Genomic DNA, 16,477 nt, shown 5'->3' with positions numbered 1-16,477 from the left:
AAAAGAGAAACAAACTTTTAAAAGCCTGGTATCGTATGATATGCCTTTAATCCCAGCAGTATGGAGGCAGTGGCAGGTGGATCTCCAAGTTCAAGGTCAGCCTGGTCTACAAATTAAGTTCTAGGACAGCCAAAGCTATACAGAGAAATCCTGTCTCAAAATTAAATAAATAAATGAACAAATAAATAAATGAATAAGTAAAAAAAAAAAAAAAGAAGGATGACCAAAATGCGAATGCTTCACTCCTTCTTTAAAAGGGGAACAAGAATACTTTTTGCAGGGAATAGGAAGGCAAAGTTTAGAACAGAGGCAGAAGGAACACCCATTCAGAACCTACCCCACATATGGCCCATACATATACAGCCACCAAACTAGATAAGATGGATGAAGCAAAGAAGTGCAGGCCGACAGGAACCGGATGTAGATGTCTCCTGAGAGACACAACCAGAATACAGCAAATACATAGGAGAATTTCAGCAGACATCCACTGAATTGAGAAAGGGACCCCGTTGAAGGAATCAGAGAAAGGACTGGAAGAGCTTGAAGGGGCTCGAGACCCCATATAAACAACAATGCCAAGCAACCAGAGCTTCGATGGACTAAGCCACTACCTAAAGACTATACATGGACTGACCCTGGACTCTGACCTCATAGGTAGCAATGAATATCCTAGTAAGAGCACCAGTGGAAGGGGAAGCACTTGGTCCTACCAAGACTGAACCCCCAGTGAACGTGATTGTTGGGGGGAGGGTGGTAATGGGAGGAGGATGGGGAGGGGAAGTCCATATAGAAGGGAGGGGGAGGGGTTAGGGATGTTGGCCCAGAAACCAGGAAGGGGAATAACTATCGAGGTGTAAATAAATACTCGTTAATAAAGATAAAAACAACAACAACAACAACAACAACAGCAACAACAAGCACCGTGTAAATCGTTGAAGCGTTATGCCCAGTTCCCCAGGCTCCCAACAGACCACCAAGGACAAGTCCAATGTAAGCATATGAGAATATTTAAGTTCAGACTCAGGTCAGAAACCTCCCTGATGCAAAAGGTTAGGAAAGTGATGCCCGAGTCTATGAGCTTAGGGTTTATATAGGGAAAAGTTGAAAGCAGGGGCTTTCACACCTTGGCATTATGTGATTGAGTAAATGGGTAAACTAATGTTTACCTTTAAACTGATTTTGGCCTAGTATCTGTTCAGGCCTCAAGGAGAAACTACACATCTAACCGCGGCATCTTGACCTTGAAATGATTCATGTTTTCTTGAGTCATCCTGTTGTTGTGACCATGTTCCTGTTATTGCAAGCTGGCCACAGATGTTATGTTTGTTTTCAACTGCTGGGAACTTTTTCTAGTCTCTTTCCCAGAACCCAAGGTTGGAGGCCATGCCTCTCTAAGGACAGCAGCTCAAATGGAGTTTGCAGGACAATATGGAGTCTGCCCTGCTGCTTTGGCCTTTTCAGTAAAGCGGTAATTCCAGCACCTAAGAGACCAACTCAAACACATTGTGAGTTTGAGGCCATCCTGAGTTACATAGTAACCATGATGTAACAATTGTCTAAGGAAAGAACAAGAAAGAAAACCAGAAAACCTTCCAGAGTCTGTGACTCAGTGGAAGAATATTTGCTGAGCGCGGCCAGTGTCTTTAGATTTGATATGCCAGTATCATAAAAATATCAGCAATAAGACCACTATGTATGGAATGACATCAGCATTCACAGTAAACATTATCTATCAAAGAGAAGAGTTTTACAGTGCAAATGTCTTTGAAAGGTATTTGTAAAACCCACAGGTACAATAAGCATAATTTAAAAACAAAAAGTTCAAATAGAAGAAAATCACAAACAGAAATTAGAAGCAGGGGAACTTCAGTCCTCCCCTTTTCCTAGTGGTTTTGTTACGGACACTGGTTTTGCTTGCTCTGAAGGAGTGTTATCTTCTTGGTCTTCAGATATCAATTAAGGACATCTATTGCCGCCTATGGCATAATACATTGGCTCTTTCCTTTGAAAGTCAGCTTTCATCATGCAATTTCCTCTTTTTGCTCTGGCAAGAGGAGGGGCAGGAAATCATGAGCTGGCACACCACTCAGAGCTGATTCAGTTCTATCTTTCATCTTGGAGCCCTAAGGACGAGGAAAGGCCAAATTGTTGCCCAATAGAGGATAAATTCCCTCCGCCAGAATCATTTCCTGGTAGAGACACAGGTAACAGATGCTTTTAGTGTTTTTCTATTAGAGTTTTACATGATGTGACTTGACGGCAGGATTGATGGGGAAACCCTGTTGGTTGTGTTAGATCAGTTTAACTCTGGCAGTGTGTGAAAATTGGAGTTCTGCATTCATTACTTTATTTCTGAGTTTGCGGTGACTTCTGCTGTAAGCTAAGAAATTATGGGTGAGGATCTATGGAGTTTATTACTCTTTAACTCTGTCAAAAGATTATATCTAAGTCATGTAGAAGAAGTCATAATAGGAGCCAGGTAAGACGGGTCAGTGTGTGAAGTTCATGCCGCAGAAGTCTGATTGATCACCTGACTTTGATCCCTGGAGAAAACTTGAAGGTGAAGTGAGAGAACTCACTCGGTAATGTTGTCCTCTGGACCCATATGTTTTGTGGCACAGGCAGTACTCCAACAACAACCATAACAGTTTTAAAAAGAATTCTGTAGTGGGAAGACTCCTTTTTCTTAAAAAAAATCTTGGCTGGCAGTAGTGGCACACACTTTAATCCCAGTCTCATGAGGTAGGACAGGGGTATTTCTGTGAGTTTGAGGCCAGCTTGATCTGCAGAATTAGTTCCAGTATGGCTAAGGACTACGCAAAGAAACCCTGTCTTGAAAACAAAGAAATAAACGAAAAACAACCAACCAACCAAAAGAGAGAGAGAGAGAGAGAGAGAGAGAGAGAGAGAGAGAGAGAGAGAGAGAGAGAGAGAGAGGGAGAGAAGAAAAATGTGAATAATTTCAGAAAACTTCATTAAAAATTTAGGAAAGAATCAATCTAGGTACAGTTTATTTCCCATGTTGCCTGTGAATTATTACCTCTGTTATTAAAGTAAGTGGCAAGATTATTTAATATTATAATTGTTTATATTATCAGATTAGATCTTTTTGGGCATCAGCTAATAATGATGGCATACTGACAAAAATTTTTTTTCTTATAGGCTCCTTGTCTGGCAATATCATATGCTAGAATGTAATATTTTAGATGGTTGTATACGTGGAATAATTTGGGATTAAATTTCAGGCTGTATCCTGGTATTCCCCTCCTTATTACTCCCACACTCCACCAGTGCAAGGACTCTTTTCACTTACCTGGTTTCTTTAGGTATTTCATGTTAGGTGGAAAATCTGAAGACTTGGAGCCAGAGCCTCAGCTACTAGAGAAGGTGTGGCATTTGTCTTTCTGGGTCTGGGTTATCCCACTCAAAGGATCTTTTCTGGTTGCATCTATTTTTCCAATGTGGACTCTGGAGAAGAATGTGCAGGGTGTGGCTGGGTGGAGGGGTTGTATATCTCAGGAGTTTGAGCTTCAACTCAAGAAACATTAATGTACTTGGACCCCAAATTTTAATCATCTTCTATATAAACATTCAAATATTCTTTTGAAGGTGCCGTCTGGGAAACTTGGATAGATAGGCATAAATGTCAAGGCTGAAAGAACATTTTATGTTCATGTTTAACAAAATGTATGCATAGTTTTAAAGCAAAAAATTTTATTTATTAAAAGTGTTTGAATTTTTATCCTTTGAATTGATAGTTTTAAAGGATTTTAATGATTTGTGGTGATAGCAATTTTGCCTAACTTTTTCATGTATACAGAATATTTTGAAAGTGTAATGACAGTATTTTTAACGTTCTTTCCATATTTCTTAATGATGATTACTATGACCATTAGAGGTATAAGCAGATTTAACAGAAATATGCAGAGAGGTCTCACCTGTGTGTGTGGAAATCAAGGTCAGTCCATGTCAGGGTGTTTGGATAATTAAGGGAATTAGTCATATCCTACCCCTTCCCAACCTAATGCAGCATCAGATCCAGGCACCTTCCTAAAGATGGACATTTTAATTTTTCTTTAGAAATCTCTCGAGGCCATATTTTAACACAAATCATAATTTGCATACTCCCAAGATGAGTGAGCAGGAGGTCACTTACACCACTGTGAGATTTCATAAGTCTCCAGGGTTGCAGAACCAAGTGAGGCCTGAGGAGACTCAAAGGCCCAGGAAAGCTGGCCACAGAGGTAAGTGTATTTATTATCTGAACTCACCTCTTTTCTATTCATTGTAACTTGACTTTTTAAAATAATATCCTACTGGCTCCTAGCAAAAACAGCAATCCTATTTCTAGTTGTTAGCTGGTAACAAAAGAAAGCCAGATGGTCAGAGGAAGAAAAAAACGCTTGAAAATGGAGAAGTGAGAAGAGAAGCATCCTGTCACATTTAAGAATTCATTGTGAGGGGTTTTGCTTTGCTTTTGCTTTTGTCTAGCAAAGAAAAGTTCTGAAATCTTTAAAAGTACAGACAAACTAGAGTATGAAGAAACACCAAATGTGCTAGAGAAATAAAATCTGGAAGGAATGAAAAATGTGCAGTAGAAACAACAACTACACTCCAGCTGAAGGAGTCTTCATTGTCTTAACTATCCTCAACATCTAATGTAACAAGGGCGCAACAGTCCTCATTCAGAAGAGGAAGTCTCTTTTTGAGAATAAATTACAGAGGAAGAGAGAGGAGATGAGAGAGAATTAGTGGGTATGGGAATGAGTAAACCCTAGAGTTAGTTCCTGAAAATGTCAAAGAATAGTTCTGTTTATTCCTGAGAAAGAGAAATTCTCACTTTTCTATTTTCCTTTTCAGCTCACTCCGAATGCAAGGTCAGAGGTAAACTCCAAGTTGAGAACATTAACGTAGTTGATGTGATAATTGGGAGCTTGATTTTCCTGTTGTGAACACCTCAGACGCACAAAGATGTTAAGTATTGTGCAGAGAAAAATAGAATTTATGGAAAATTAGTGTTGTCTTCTAGACCCCTTTAATGATGCATCTGGATACAAGTGAGGTCCAGAATAGCCACAGTTCCCTAACAGTTCTCAAGAACATTCATACCTCTTTCCTTTCTCTCCATCCTAAGTTATGCTATCTTGTTTGCCTCCAGTGCTTTCTGCTGGATGCACTTTTGATCCTGTAGAACTGGGTATGGGTACATGCCTGTCATCTAGCTCCTTCTAGCCCGAGTCAGGAGTCTTTAGTACACAACACCATAGGTGAAACAAAATCAACAGCCTATTAAATTTCATACGTGTATAATCTTGCACAGTGGGTACATTTTAGGCAGACATCTACAGTTTTGAAAGCATACTTACATTTAATTGGTATCATAGACCTCTGCAAAAATTTTTAGAGACCAGAATCCTCTTGTTCCTAATTAATGGAAAAGTATAATTAGTTTTGGGACTTGTTATTTTCATGGTGATAATTTTGTTTGTTTGTTTGTTTGATTGATTGATTTAAGAGTGTTCGGTCACCTGGAAGCCCATTGTGATAGTTCTCGGAATCCTCTGTTCCCTTCTCCTGGTAACTGTGGCAGTATTGTTGACACACAGTGAGTAACTGCTCTAGATAGTCTTTGTCTCTCTGCCTAAGTGATAACTATAGACATCAATTATGCAGACAAACACTATCTATTTACCTGACTATAGTCAGGGGATAAGCCACATAACTCTGGACTTCATTTTTTCCCCCTGAAACACTACAGTGCCCTGTTCCCTTACAAACCTAATCTGTTAGCTCTGGGGCTGGTAGGAGCTGCTCTGTTCTGTATCATATGTGATCATGTTCTTTCTTTGGGCTTGGTAATAGTCTCCCTTCTGACTGCGAAACCTATGTAAACATTCTGTGAGAAACAGCAGTGCAAAAGAAATGATTATTTATTTTCATTTTCCTTAGTGTATCTTGAGGTCATGGTGAAGTAAGTAGGCTAGATCTGTACAGAGACATTAAAGTTTCAGCTGTATTGGATTCCTTCACATCTTTAAAGGAAATCACTCCCAGACTGTGCTAATTCCTCTTTATATATCTGGACTCTGCTCCCCATCTGGTCCAAGCTGAATTGTGCCATTTCTTCATGTGTTTTTTATTTCATATTTTCAGTGTTAAGTGTTCACTGAATATTTCACTTAGGTATTTATTTGTAACTTGTCGGAGGGGGAAAATGAAGTAGTTAGAAGATATGGTATTTTAAACATGCTTTAATTTAGCCGTGATTTACACTTCACACTGAAGTTGCTGATGGAGTGAAATTGATGTTTCTATATCCATAGCTAGTTAATTAAAGGGTTACTTTCTAAATGTTTAAGTAGTAATTAAAGTAATGATATGTGTTGGTTGTCAATATGCGCTTTCTCTCTAATTTAACTTTCAGTATTTATACATTATGAACACTTTTGGTGCTGATTATCTGCTATTATTTTAGTTTTTCAGTCCAGACAAGAGAAACATGAACATGAGCAAAGGCTAAATAACCTCGATCAACTGTACCATGTCATGAAAAATGACAGCTCCTTAATGGAAGAAAGATTAAGAAATAAGTCTCTAGAGTTTGAGACTTGCAAAAATACTCTGGACAATCTCAACAGAGAACAGAACAGATGCTACAGGGAAAGCAAGATTGATTTAAAATGCTTTAAATACAAAGGTATGGAGGGGATCTTGAACAAAGAATTGCAGCATTTTGTATTGTTTCTTTAATTCAAGACCTGAAGTCTAATTAGCAGCTTATGATGCTGGTGATATGTGAGTTAATGGTTTGGGTTTACTTATTTCATGCAGGGACCTGAAACCCTGGAAATACCTGTTTGGATTAGGAGAATCTTACAATATCTAGAACCCAGTGGCCATTCTGGCTACTACTGTTTTTAGGTGATAGAAAAGCAAGTCAGTACCCTTTAGAATTCATGTTCATGAACAAATCCAAGAATCCAGATTTGCTCTTGATAGAAAATAGAAATTTCTAGTAAGATTGTATTTACGTCAGGATTGATATCCCCACTTCTAAAAGTCTCAGAGTCATCCCCATAGACCCTCTGGGGACTCCCAGAATCCCAAGTCTCTGCCAAGTCCTAGAGATTGAACTCCCCTTCCCACACTGATCTCCCTGTTTTCTCCCTGCTCTCCCTACATATGGTCTCCATCCCCTGTCCTGCTCCATTCCCCTGAGAAAGATTGAAACATCTTCCCTTGGACCCCCTGTTATTTGGCTTCTTTGGGTCTGTTGATTAAAGCATGATTATCCTGTACTTTATGGATAATATCCACTTATAAATGAGCACATAACATGCATGCCCTTTTGGGTCTGGGTTACCTCACTCAGGATGATACTTTATAGTTCCATCCATTTGCCTGTGAAGTACATAATGTTCATGTTTTTAATGGCTGAGTAGTGCTACATTGTGTAAATGAATCACGTTTTCTTTATCTATTCTTCAGTTGAGGGAGATCTAGGTTGTTTCTAATTTCTGCCCATTACATATAAAGCTGCTATGAACGTAGTTGAGCAAGTGTCCCTGTGGGATGGTGGAGCATCTTTTGGGTATATGTCCAGGGGTGGCATAACTAGGTCTTGAGGTAGCCAAAATCTTCTGAGAAACCACCAAATTGATTTCCAGAGTAGTTGTATAAGTTTGCACTCCTACCAGTCGTGCAGGAGTGTTCCCCTTGCTCGAAATCTTCACCAGCATGTGCTGTTATTTGGGATTTTTATCTCAGCCATTCAGATGACTGTGAGGGGGTTTTGTATGCATTTCCCTGATGACTAAGAATCTTGAATATTTATTTTCTTAAAGATATAAGATGTTATTTTTTCTATTAAATTATTTTATTTATTTAGATTCCAAAAGTTGCCCCCCTTCCTGGTACCCCATCCCAGAGTTCTTCAACCCATCCCCTCCTGGGATTCTGAGAGGGTGCTTCCCTACCTGCCCACCCATCACCACCTCACCCCCACCAGCATCCCTGGGGGATCAAGTTTCTGCAGGATAAATCTATTCTCTCCCACTGAAGTCATACAAGGTAGTCCTCTGCTACACATGTGCCCACAGCCCAGCCCATGTGTGGTCCTTGATTTCTGGTTGAGTTCTCAGAACTCTGAGAGATCCAGGTTAGTTGACACTGTTGTTCTTCTGATGGGTTGCAATCCTTTTCAGCTCCTTCAATCCTTCCCCTAACTCTTCCCTATTGATCCCTGGCCTCAATCCAGTGATTGGCTGTATCTGTATTTGTTCTGATAGAGCCTCTCAGAGGACAGCCTTGCCAGGCTCCTGTCTGCATGCACAATATGGCCTTAATAATAGACTCAGGGTTTGGTACCTATCCCTGGGTTGGATCCTGATTTGGTCCGGTTACTGGGGGTACTATATTGAATAAATAGGGAGAGAGTGGACTAGTCCCTGATTTTAGTGGGATTGCTCCAAGTTTCTCTCCATTTAGTTGAATATTGGCTACTGGTTTTCTGTTTATTGCTTTTACTATGTTTAGGTATGGGCCTTGAATTCCTGATCTTTTCAGGAATTTTATCATGAAATGGTGTTGAGTTTTGTCAAATGCTTTCTCAGCATTTAATGAAATGATCATGTGATTTTTATCTTTGAGTTTGTTTATGTAGTGGATTACATTGATGGATTTCCATATACTGAACCATCCCAACATCCTTGGGATGAAGAATTTTTGATCATGATGGATGATGGTTTTGATGAGTTCTTGGATTCGGTTTGTGAATATTTTATTGAGTATTTTTGTGTTGATATTGATAAGGGATATTTGTCTGAAATTCTCTTTCTTTGATTGGTCTTTGTGTGCCTTAGATATTAGTGTAATTGTGGCCTTATAGAAGGAATTGGGTAGTGCTCCTTCTGTTTCTATTCTGTGGAATAGTTTGGACAGTATTGGTATGAGGTCTTCTATGAAGGTGCGATAGAACTCTGCACTCAATGCATCTGGTCCTGGTCTCTTTTTTGTTGTGAGATTTTTAATAACTGCTTCCATTTTTTAGGATTTATGGGATTGTTTGGATGGTTTATCTCATCCTGATTTAACTTTGGTACATTGTATTTGTCTAGAAAAATTGTCCATATCCTCCAGATTTTCCAGTTTTGTTGAATATAGGCTTTTGTAGTTGTATCTCATACTTTTTTTGAATTTCCTCAGATTCTGTAGTTATGCCTCCCTTTTCATTTCTGATTTTGCTAATTTGGAAAGACTCTCTGTACCCTCTGGTTAGTCTGTGTAAGAGTGTGTCTATCTTGTTGATTTTTTCAAAGAACCAGCTCCTGATTTTTTTGATTCTTTTTATAGTATTTTTTGTTTATATTTGGTTGATTTCAGCCCTGAGTTTGATTATTTCCTGCCTTTTATTCCTCTTGGGTGTATTTGCTTCATTTTGTTCTAGAGCTTTTAAGTGTGCTGTCAAGCTCCTAATGTATGCTCTCTCCTGTTTCTCTTTGGAGACACTCGGAGCTATGAGTTTTCCTCGTAGTACTGCTTTCATTGTGTCCTATAAGTTTGGTTATATTGTGCCTTCATTTTCATTAAATTCTAAAAATTCTTTTCTTTCTTTCTTTCTTTCTTTCTTTCTTTCTTTCTTTCTTTCTTTCTTTCTGTCTGTCTGTCTGTCTGTCTGTCTTCCTTCCTTCCTTCCTTCCTTCCTTCCTTCCTTCCTTCCTTCCTTCCTTCCTTCCTTAACTAAATTATCATTCAGTTGACTGTTGTTCTACTTCCATGTATATGGGCTTTCTATCATTACTGTTGTTATTGAAGACCAGCTTTAGTCCGTGGTGATCTGATAGGATGCATGGGAATATTTCAATCTTCTTGTATCTGTTGAAGCCTGTTTTTTGCCCATTAAGTGGTCAATTTTGGAGAAGCTACCATGAAGTAATGAGAAGAAGGTATGTTCTTTTGTTTTAGGATTAAATGTTATATACATATCTGTTAAATCCATTTGGTTCATAACTTCTGTTAGTTTCTCTATGTCTCTGTTTAGTTTCAGTTTCCATGATCTCCATTGATGAGAGTGGGGTGTTGAAATCTCCTACTGTTATTGTGTGAGGTGCAATGTGTGCTTTGAGCCTTAGTAATGTTTCTTTTATGAATGTAGGTGCTCTTGCATTTGGAGCATAGATTTTTAGGCTGTCTGTAGTCCACCTCATTGATTTCTTTTTATATATTAGATATTAGTCCACTATCTGATGTAGGATTGGTAAAGATCCTTTGCCTTACAATATTTTGCAACATTTTCCCCTGTGTTTAAGAATTTGAGACTCTTCCCCATTTTCTCTTCTCTTAGTTTCAGTGTGACTGTTATATGTGGAGGTCCTTGATCCACTTGGACTTCAGCTTTGTACAAGGAGATAAGGATGGATCAATTTGCATTATTTTACATGATGACAGTCAGTTGAATCAGCACCATTTGTTGAAAATGCTATTTTTCTTCAACTGTCTGGTTTTTGCTCATTTGTCAAAGATCAAGTGACCACAAGTGTGTGGGTTCATTTCTGGGTTTTCAATTCTATTCCATTGATCTTCCTGTCTATGTCTGTTCCAATACCATGTGGTTTTTATCATGATTGCTCTGTAATACAGCTTGAGGTCAGGGATGGTGATCTCTAGAAGTTCTTTTATTGTTGAGAAAATTTTTTCTGTCATGTTTTTTTATTTGTTCCAAATAAATTTGAAAATTGTTCTTCCTAGCTCTATGAAGAATTGAGTTGGAATTTTTATGGGGGTTGCATTGAATCAGTAGATTTCTTTTGGCAAAATGTCTATTTTTACTATATTAATCCTGCCAATCCATGAGCATGGTAAATCTTTCCATCTTCTGAGATCTACTTTAATTTTTTTCTTCAGAGACTTGAGAGTCTTGTCTACAAATATTTCACTTTATTGGTTAGAGTTATACCAAGGTATTTTATATCATTTTGCATCATTTTATATCTGATTTTCCAGTTTTGTTGAGTATAGGCTTTTGTAGTAGGATTTAATGTTCTTTTAAAAAAATTCCTCATTTTATTGTTATGCCTCCCTTTTCTTTTCTTTTTTTTTTTTGAATATGAAGAGACTTTATTGTTTTTATCAGAAAATTTCAAACATGCACAAAGTGTAGCCATATTAGAGTTTGGGTTATGCCTGCTAATTCCTGTAATTTTAAAAGTATAATTTATTGACAGTTTTTCACACCAACTATCCTAGATTATTGCAGAGCATTTGCTTTAACTAGTTGGGAGGCATGAAGAAGAACTAACTTGGAAGGTATTTTGAGGGAACTGTCACGGCCGCCATCACCCCCTTCATGTGGCAAACTGTAAATGTCTTAGAACCAAAGCCATCCTTTATCATGGAAACACATGCCTATCAACGTGCAAGTCACCGAGCTGGCATGGGCACATGCCAATCAAACAGGCAAACAATCACTTTGATCGAATTCAGTTGGAGATTCATTCAGGGCCTACCATTGGTTAGGCAAGGCAGTAGCTATTGTGTCTGTCACAAGGAAGAGTGAACGGTCACTCAAAGATATGAGAGGATTTAACTAAGTCTAGTTGTATGGGTTTCTTAAATGCCTCCCTTTTCATTCCTTAATTTTGTTAATTTTGCTATTGTGTCTGTGTCCTCTGGTTAGTATGCTTAAGGGTTTATCTATCATGTTGATTTTCTCAAAGAACCAGCTCTTAGTTTTGTTAATACTTTGTATAGTTCTTTTTGTTTCTACTCAGTTGATTTCATCTGTGAGTTTTATTCTTTCCTGCAGTCTACTCCTCCTGGGTGTATTTGTTTCTTTTTGTTATAGAACTTTAGGTGTGTTGTGAAGCTGTTAGTTTATGTTCTCTCCAGTTTTTTTTTTTTGGAGGCACTCAGAGCTATGTGTTTTTATCTTACCATAGCTTTCATTGTGTCCTGTAAGGCTCGAAGTGAGTCTTAACTACTGGGAACCCTGGCCCCTGAAATGAGATATGAGAAAAGAGTTCAATGCAAACACAATAGCTTTATTTTCTGGCAGATTGGGGTAGACCTTTAATTAGCCAATCATGGCAAGTGACTAGAAGGCGACCCTGAATGTATATAACAAGCAGTTTTTATACTTTTTAGGGGTACGGGTTACCTCAGCAAGGTTACAATTTAAAGTTATTGGCTAAGCATATTGACCTATTGGCTAGCAAGCACATGATTATGCATTCGAACTCTATCTGGGACCAGAAAGTCAGATGACTATCAGCCAGTACATTCTGTGGTTTTTCAAGAACATCCCTGCTTCTCCCAAGAACTGTGGGTGGAGAATGGAACTTGACCTAGCCTTGACCAGAGGCGAGAAGCTAGTACTTGGTCTAATCTTGACCTGAAGTGGTTGCAGTAAAGCTGGTGAAAGCCCTTAGGGTCCTTCATAGGAACTCCATAACCTACCTACTTTCTATCAGGCCAAGCCTCTTAATAGCTCTTACAATTCAGTAAAAAGTAGGTTCCTTCAGTCCCATAAGTAAGGGTATATTGTGCCTTCATTTTCATTAAATTCTAAAAAAGTTTTTAATTTCTTTCTTTGTTTCTTTCTTGACCAATTTATCATTGAGTAGAGTGTTGTTCAGCTCATATATATATATATGAGCTGAAGTCCATATATATATGGACTTTCTGTCATTTTTCTTGTTAGTGAAGATCTGCCTTACTCTGTGGTGATCTGATAGGAAGCATAGGATTATCTCAATCTTCTTGTATCTGTTGAGGCCTCTTTTGTGACCAAATATATTATTAGTTTCACAGAAGGTACCACAAGGTTCTGAGAAGAAGGTATATTCTTTTCTTTTAGGGTGAAATATTCTATAAATGTCTGTTAAATCGATTTGGTTCATAACTTCTGTTAGTTTCACTGTGTCTCTTTTTAGTTTCTGTTTCCATGATCTGTCCATTGATGAGAGTGGTGTGTAGAAATCTCCTACTATTATTGTGTATGGTATAACATATGCTTTGAGCTTTAGTAAAGTTTCTTTTATAAATGTGGGTGACGTTGTATTTGGAGCATAGATGTTCAGAATTGAGAGTTCATCTTGGTAGATTTTTCTTTTGATGACTATGAAGTGTCCTTTCTTATCTTTTTTCATAACTTTTGGTTGAAAGTTGATTCTATTTAATATTAGAATGGCTACTCCAGCTTGTTTCCTGGGACCATTTGCTTGGAAATATTTTTTCCAGCCCCTTACTCTTACTTAGTGTCAGTATTTGTAACTGAGGTGTGTTTACTGTATGCAGGAAAATATTGGGTCCAATTTATGTATACATTCTCTTAGTCTATATCATTTTATTGGGAATTTAGTCCATTGATGTTAAGAGATATTAAGGAATAGTGATAGTTTCCTGTTATTTTTGTTTTTAGAGGAGGAATTATGTTTGTGTGGCTATCTTCTTTTAGGCTGTTGAAAGAAGATTACTTTCTTGCTTTTCCTAATGTTTAGTTTCCCTCCTTATGTTGGAATTTTCCATTTTTATCCTTTTGAGGGTTGGATTCCATTTTAAGATATTTTGTAGGTATTTAGCGGGAGTCCCAAACCGGCGGATCCCTGCCCGCAGCAACTCCCAAACCCCGTGGGAGAGAGCCCTCACCGCCTGGTCAGGTGGGCACTCCTGAGACTGTAGAGCAGAAGATACCACCAATAAAGCCCACCCCTGCCCACAACCCTGACCCAAGAGGAAACTGTATACGGCCTCTGGGTTCCCTTGGATAAGGGCACAGGAGCAGTGGGTCCCCTGCCTCTGAGACACCCTGGATATAGAAAACCAAAAGAAGAGACAAGGAGCTGTAGATATGAGCTTCACCAACAGAATACAAGAGATGGAAGAGAGAATCTCAGGAGCAGAAGATTCCATAGAAATTATCGACTCAACTGTCAAAGATAATGTAAAGCGGAAAAAGCTACTGGTCCAAAACATTCAGGAAATCCAGGACTCAATGAGAAGATCAAACCTAAGGATAATAGGTATAGAAGAGAGTGAAGACTCCCAGCTCAAAGGACCAGTATATATCATCAACAAAATCATAGAAGAAAACTTCCCTAACCTAAAGAAAGAGATACCCATAAGCATACAAGAAGCCTACAGAACTCCAAATAGATTGGACCAGAAAAGAAACTCTTCCCGTCACATAGTAGTCAAAACACCAAACGCACAAAATAAAGAAAGAATATTAAAAGCAGTAAGGGAAAAAGGTCAAGTAACATATAAAGGGAGACCTATCAGAATCACACCAGACTTTTCGCCAGAGACTATGAAAGCCAGAAGATCCTGGACTGATGTCATACAGACCCTAAGAGAACACAAATGCCAGCCCAGGTTACTGTATCCTGCAAAACTCTCAATTAATATAGATGGAGAAACCAAGATATTCCATGACAAAACCAAATTTACACAATATCTTTCTACAAATCCAGCACTACAAAGGATAATAAATGGTAAAGCCCAACATAAGGAGGCAAGTCTACCAAGGAAGGACACTTCATATTCATCACAGGAAAAATCCACCAAGATGATCTCTCAATCCTAAATAACTATGCCCAAATACAAGGGCACCTACATACATAAAAGAAACCTTACTCAAGCTCAAAACACACATATCAACTCACACAATAATAGTAGGAGACTTCAATACCCCACTCTCATCAATGGACAGATCATGGAAACAGAAATTAAACAGAGACATAGACAGATTAAGAGAAGTCATGAGCCAAATGGACTTAACAGATATTTATAGAACATTCTATCCTAAAGCAAAAGGATATACCTTCTTCTCAGCTCCTCATGGTACTTTCTCCAAAATTGACCATATAATTGGTCAAAAAACGGGCCTCAACAGGTACAGAAAGATAGAAATAATCCCATGCGGGCTATCAGACCACCATGGCCTAAAACTGGTCTTCAATAACAATAAGGGAAGAATGCCCACATATACATGGAAGTTGAACAATGCTCTACTCAATGATAACCTGGTCAAGGAAGAAATAAAGAAAGAAATTAAAGACTTTTTAGAATTTAATGAAAATGAAGGTACAACATATGCAAACTTATGGGACACAATGAAAGTTGTGCTAAGAGGAAAACTCATAGCGCTGAGTTCCTGCAGAAAGAAACAGGAAAGAGCATATGTCGGCAGTTTGACAACACACCTAAAAGCTCTAGAAAAAAAAGAAGCAAATACACCCAGGAGGAGTAGAAGGCAGGAAATAATCAAACTCAGAGCTGAAATCAACCCAGTAGAAACAAAAAGGACCATAGAAAGAATCAACAGAGTCAAAAGCTGGTTCTTTGACAAAATCAACAGGATAGATAAACCCTTAGCCAGACTAACAAGAGGAGAACAGAGAGTGTGTCCAAATTAACAAAATCAGAGATGAAAAGGGAGACATAACTACAGATTCAGAGGATATTCAAAAAATCATCAGATCTTACTATAAAAGCCTATATTCAACCAAAGTTAAAAATCTGTAGGAAATGGACAATTTCCTAGACAGATACCAGGTACTGAAGTTAAATCAGGAACAGATAAACCAGTTAAACAACCCCATAACTCCTAAGGAAATAGAAGCAGTCATTAAAGGTCTCCCAAACAAAAAGAGCCCAGATACAGACGGGTTTAGTGCAGAATTCTATCAGACCTTCATAGAAGACCTCATACCAATATTATCCAAACTATTCCACAAAATTGAAACAGATGGAGCACTACCGAATTCCTTCTACGAAGCCACAATTACTCTTATACCCAAACCACACAAAGACCCAACAAAGAAAGAGAACTTCAGACCAATTTCCCTTATGAATATCGAAGGAAAAATACTCAATAAAATTCTGGCAAAACGAATCCAAGAGCACATCAAAACAATCATCCACCATGATCAAGTAGGCTTCATCCCAGGCATGCAGGGATGGATTAATATACGGAAAACCATCAACGTGATCCATTATATAAAGAAACCGAAAGAACAAAACCACATGATCATTGCATTAGATGGTGAAAAAGCATTTGACAAAGTTCAACACCCCTTCATGATAAAAGTCCTGGAAAGAATAGGAATTCAAGGCCCATACCTAAACATAGTAAAAGCCATATACAGCAAACCAGTTGCTAACATTAAACTAAATGGAGAGAAACTTGAAGAAATCCCACTAAAATCAGGGACTAGACAATGCTGCCTACTCTCTCCCTACTTATTCAATATAGTTCTTGAAGTTCTAGCCAGAGCAATCAGACAACAAAAGGAGGTCAGGGGGATACATATCGGAAAAAAGGAAGTCAAAATATCACTATTTGCAGATGACATGATAGTATATTTAAGTGATCCCAAAAGTTCCACCAGAGAACTACTAAAGCTGATAAACAACTTCAGCAAAGTGGCTGGGTATAAAATTAACTCAAATAAATCAGTTGCCTTCCTCTATACAAAAG

At 38.3% G+C, this 16,477-nt stretch overlaps 1 protein-coding gene and 1 long non-coding RNA gene across 15 annotated transcripts in view; one reads left to right on the top strand and one right to left on the bottom strand.

Annotated features, from left to right (window-relative positions):
• The window catches only part of LOC108350878 (uncharacterized), a 29,125-nt gene extending 23,607 nt beyond the window's left edge, over positions 1 to 5,518 (bottom strand). Inside the window, exon 1 of one of the 2 annotated variants that reach the window (XR_010066283.1) lies at positions 5,367 to 5,518. This is a non-coding gene — a long non-coding RNA (uncharacterized LOC108350878). Of the gene's footprint in view, positions 1 to 1,166; positions 1,668 to 5,366 lie in introns of those variants that run through there. The other variant, XR_001837831.3, reaches the window with a different exon arrangement.
• Klra2 (killer cell lectin-like receptor, subfamily A, member 2) overlaps positions 1,617 to 16,477 on the top strand; it is a 112,572-nt gene continuing 97,711 nt past the window's right edge. For 10 of the 13 annotated variants that reach the window (XR_010065684.1, XM_039108019.2, XM_063286439.1 and 7 more), the window contains exons 1-5: positions 2,004 to 2,204; positions 4,081 to 4,244; positions 4,861 to 4,884; positions 5,516 to 5,605; positions 6,476 to 6,697. Coding sequence is in view for 12 of the 13 variants with exons in the window: in XM_039108019.2 (XP_038963947.1) it covers positions 4,133 to 4,244; positions 4,861 to 4,884; positions 5,516 to 5,605; positions 6,476 to 6,697 (448 nt within the window). In the remaining variant the exon portion in view is untranslated. Of the gene's footprint in view, positions 2,205 to 3,326; positions 3,388 to 4,080; positions 4,245 to 4,860; positions 4,885 to 5,515; positions 5,606 to 6,475; positions 6,698 to 16,477 lie in introns of all 13 variants that reach the window. The other 3 variants (XM_039108016.2, NM_001009486.2, XM_008763404.4) reach the window with 3 other exon arrangements.

The sequence above is a fragment of the Rattus norvegicus genome, chromosome 4 (genome assembly GCF_036323735.1).
Source record: "Rattus norvegicus strain BN/NHsdMcwi chromosome 4, GRCr8, whole genome shotgun sequence".
Classification (NCBI taxonomy): domain Eukaryota; kingdom Metazoa; phylum Chordata; class Mammalia; order Rodentia; family Muridae; genus Rattus; species Rattus norvegicus.
The sequence above is the reverse complement of the archived record's forward strand: the minus strand, read 5'-3'. Positions and strand labels throughout refer to the sequence as shown.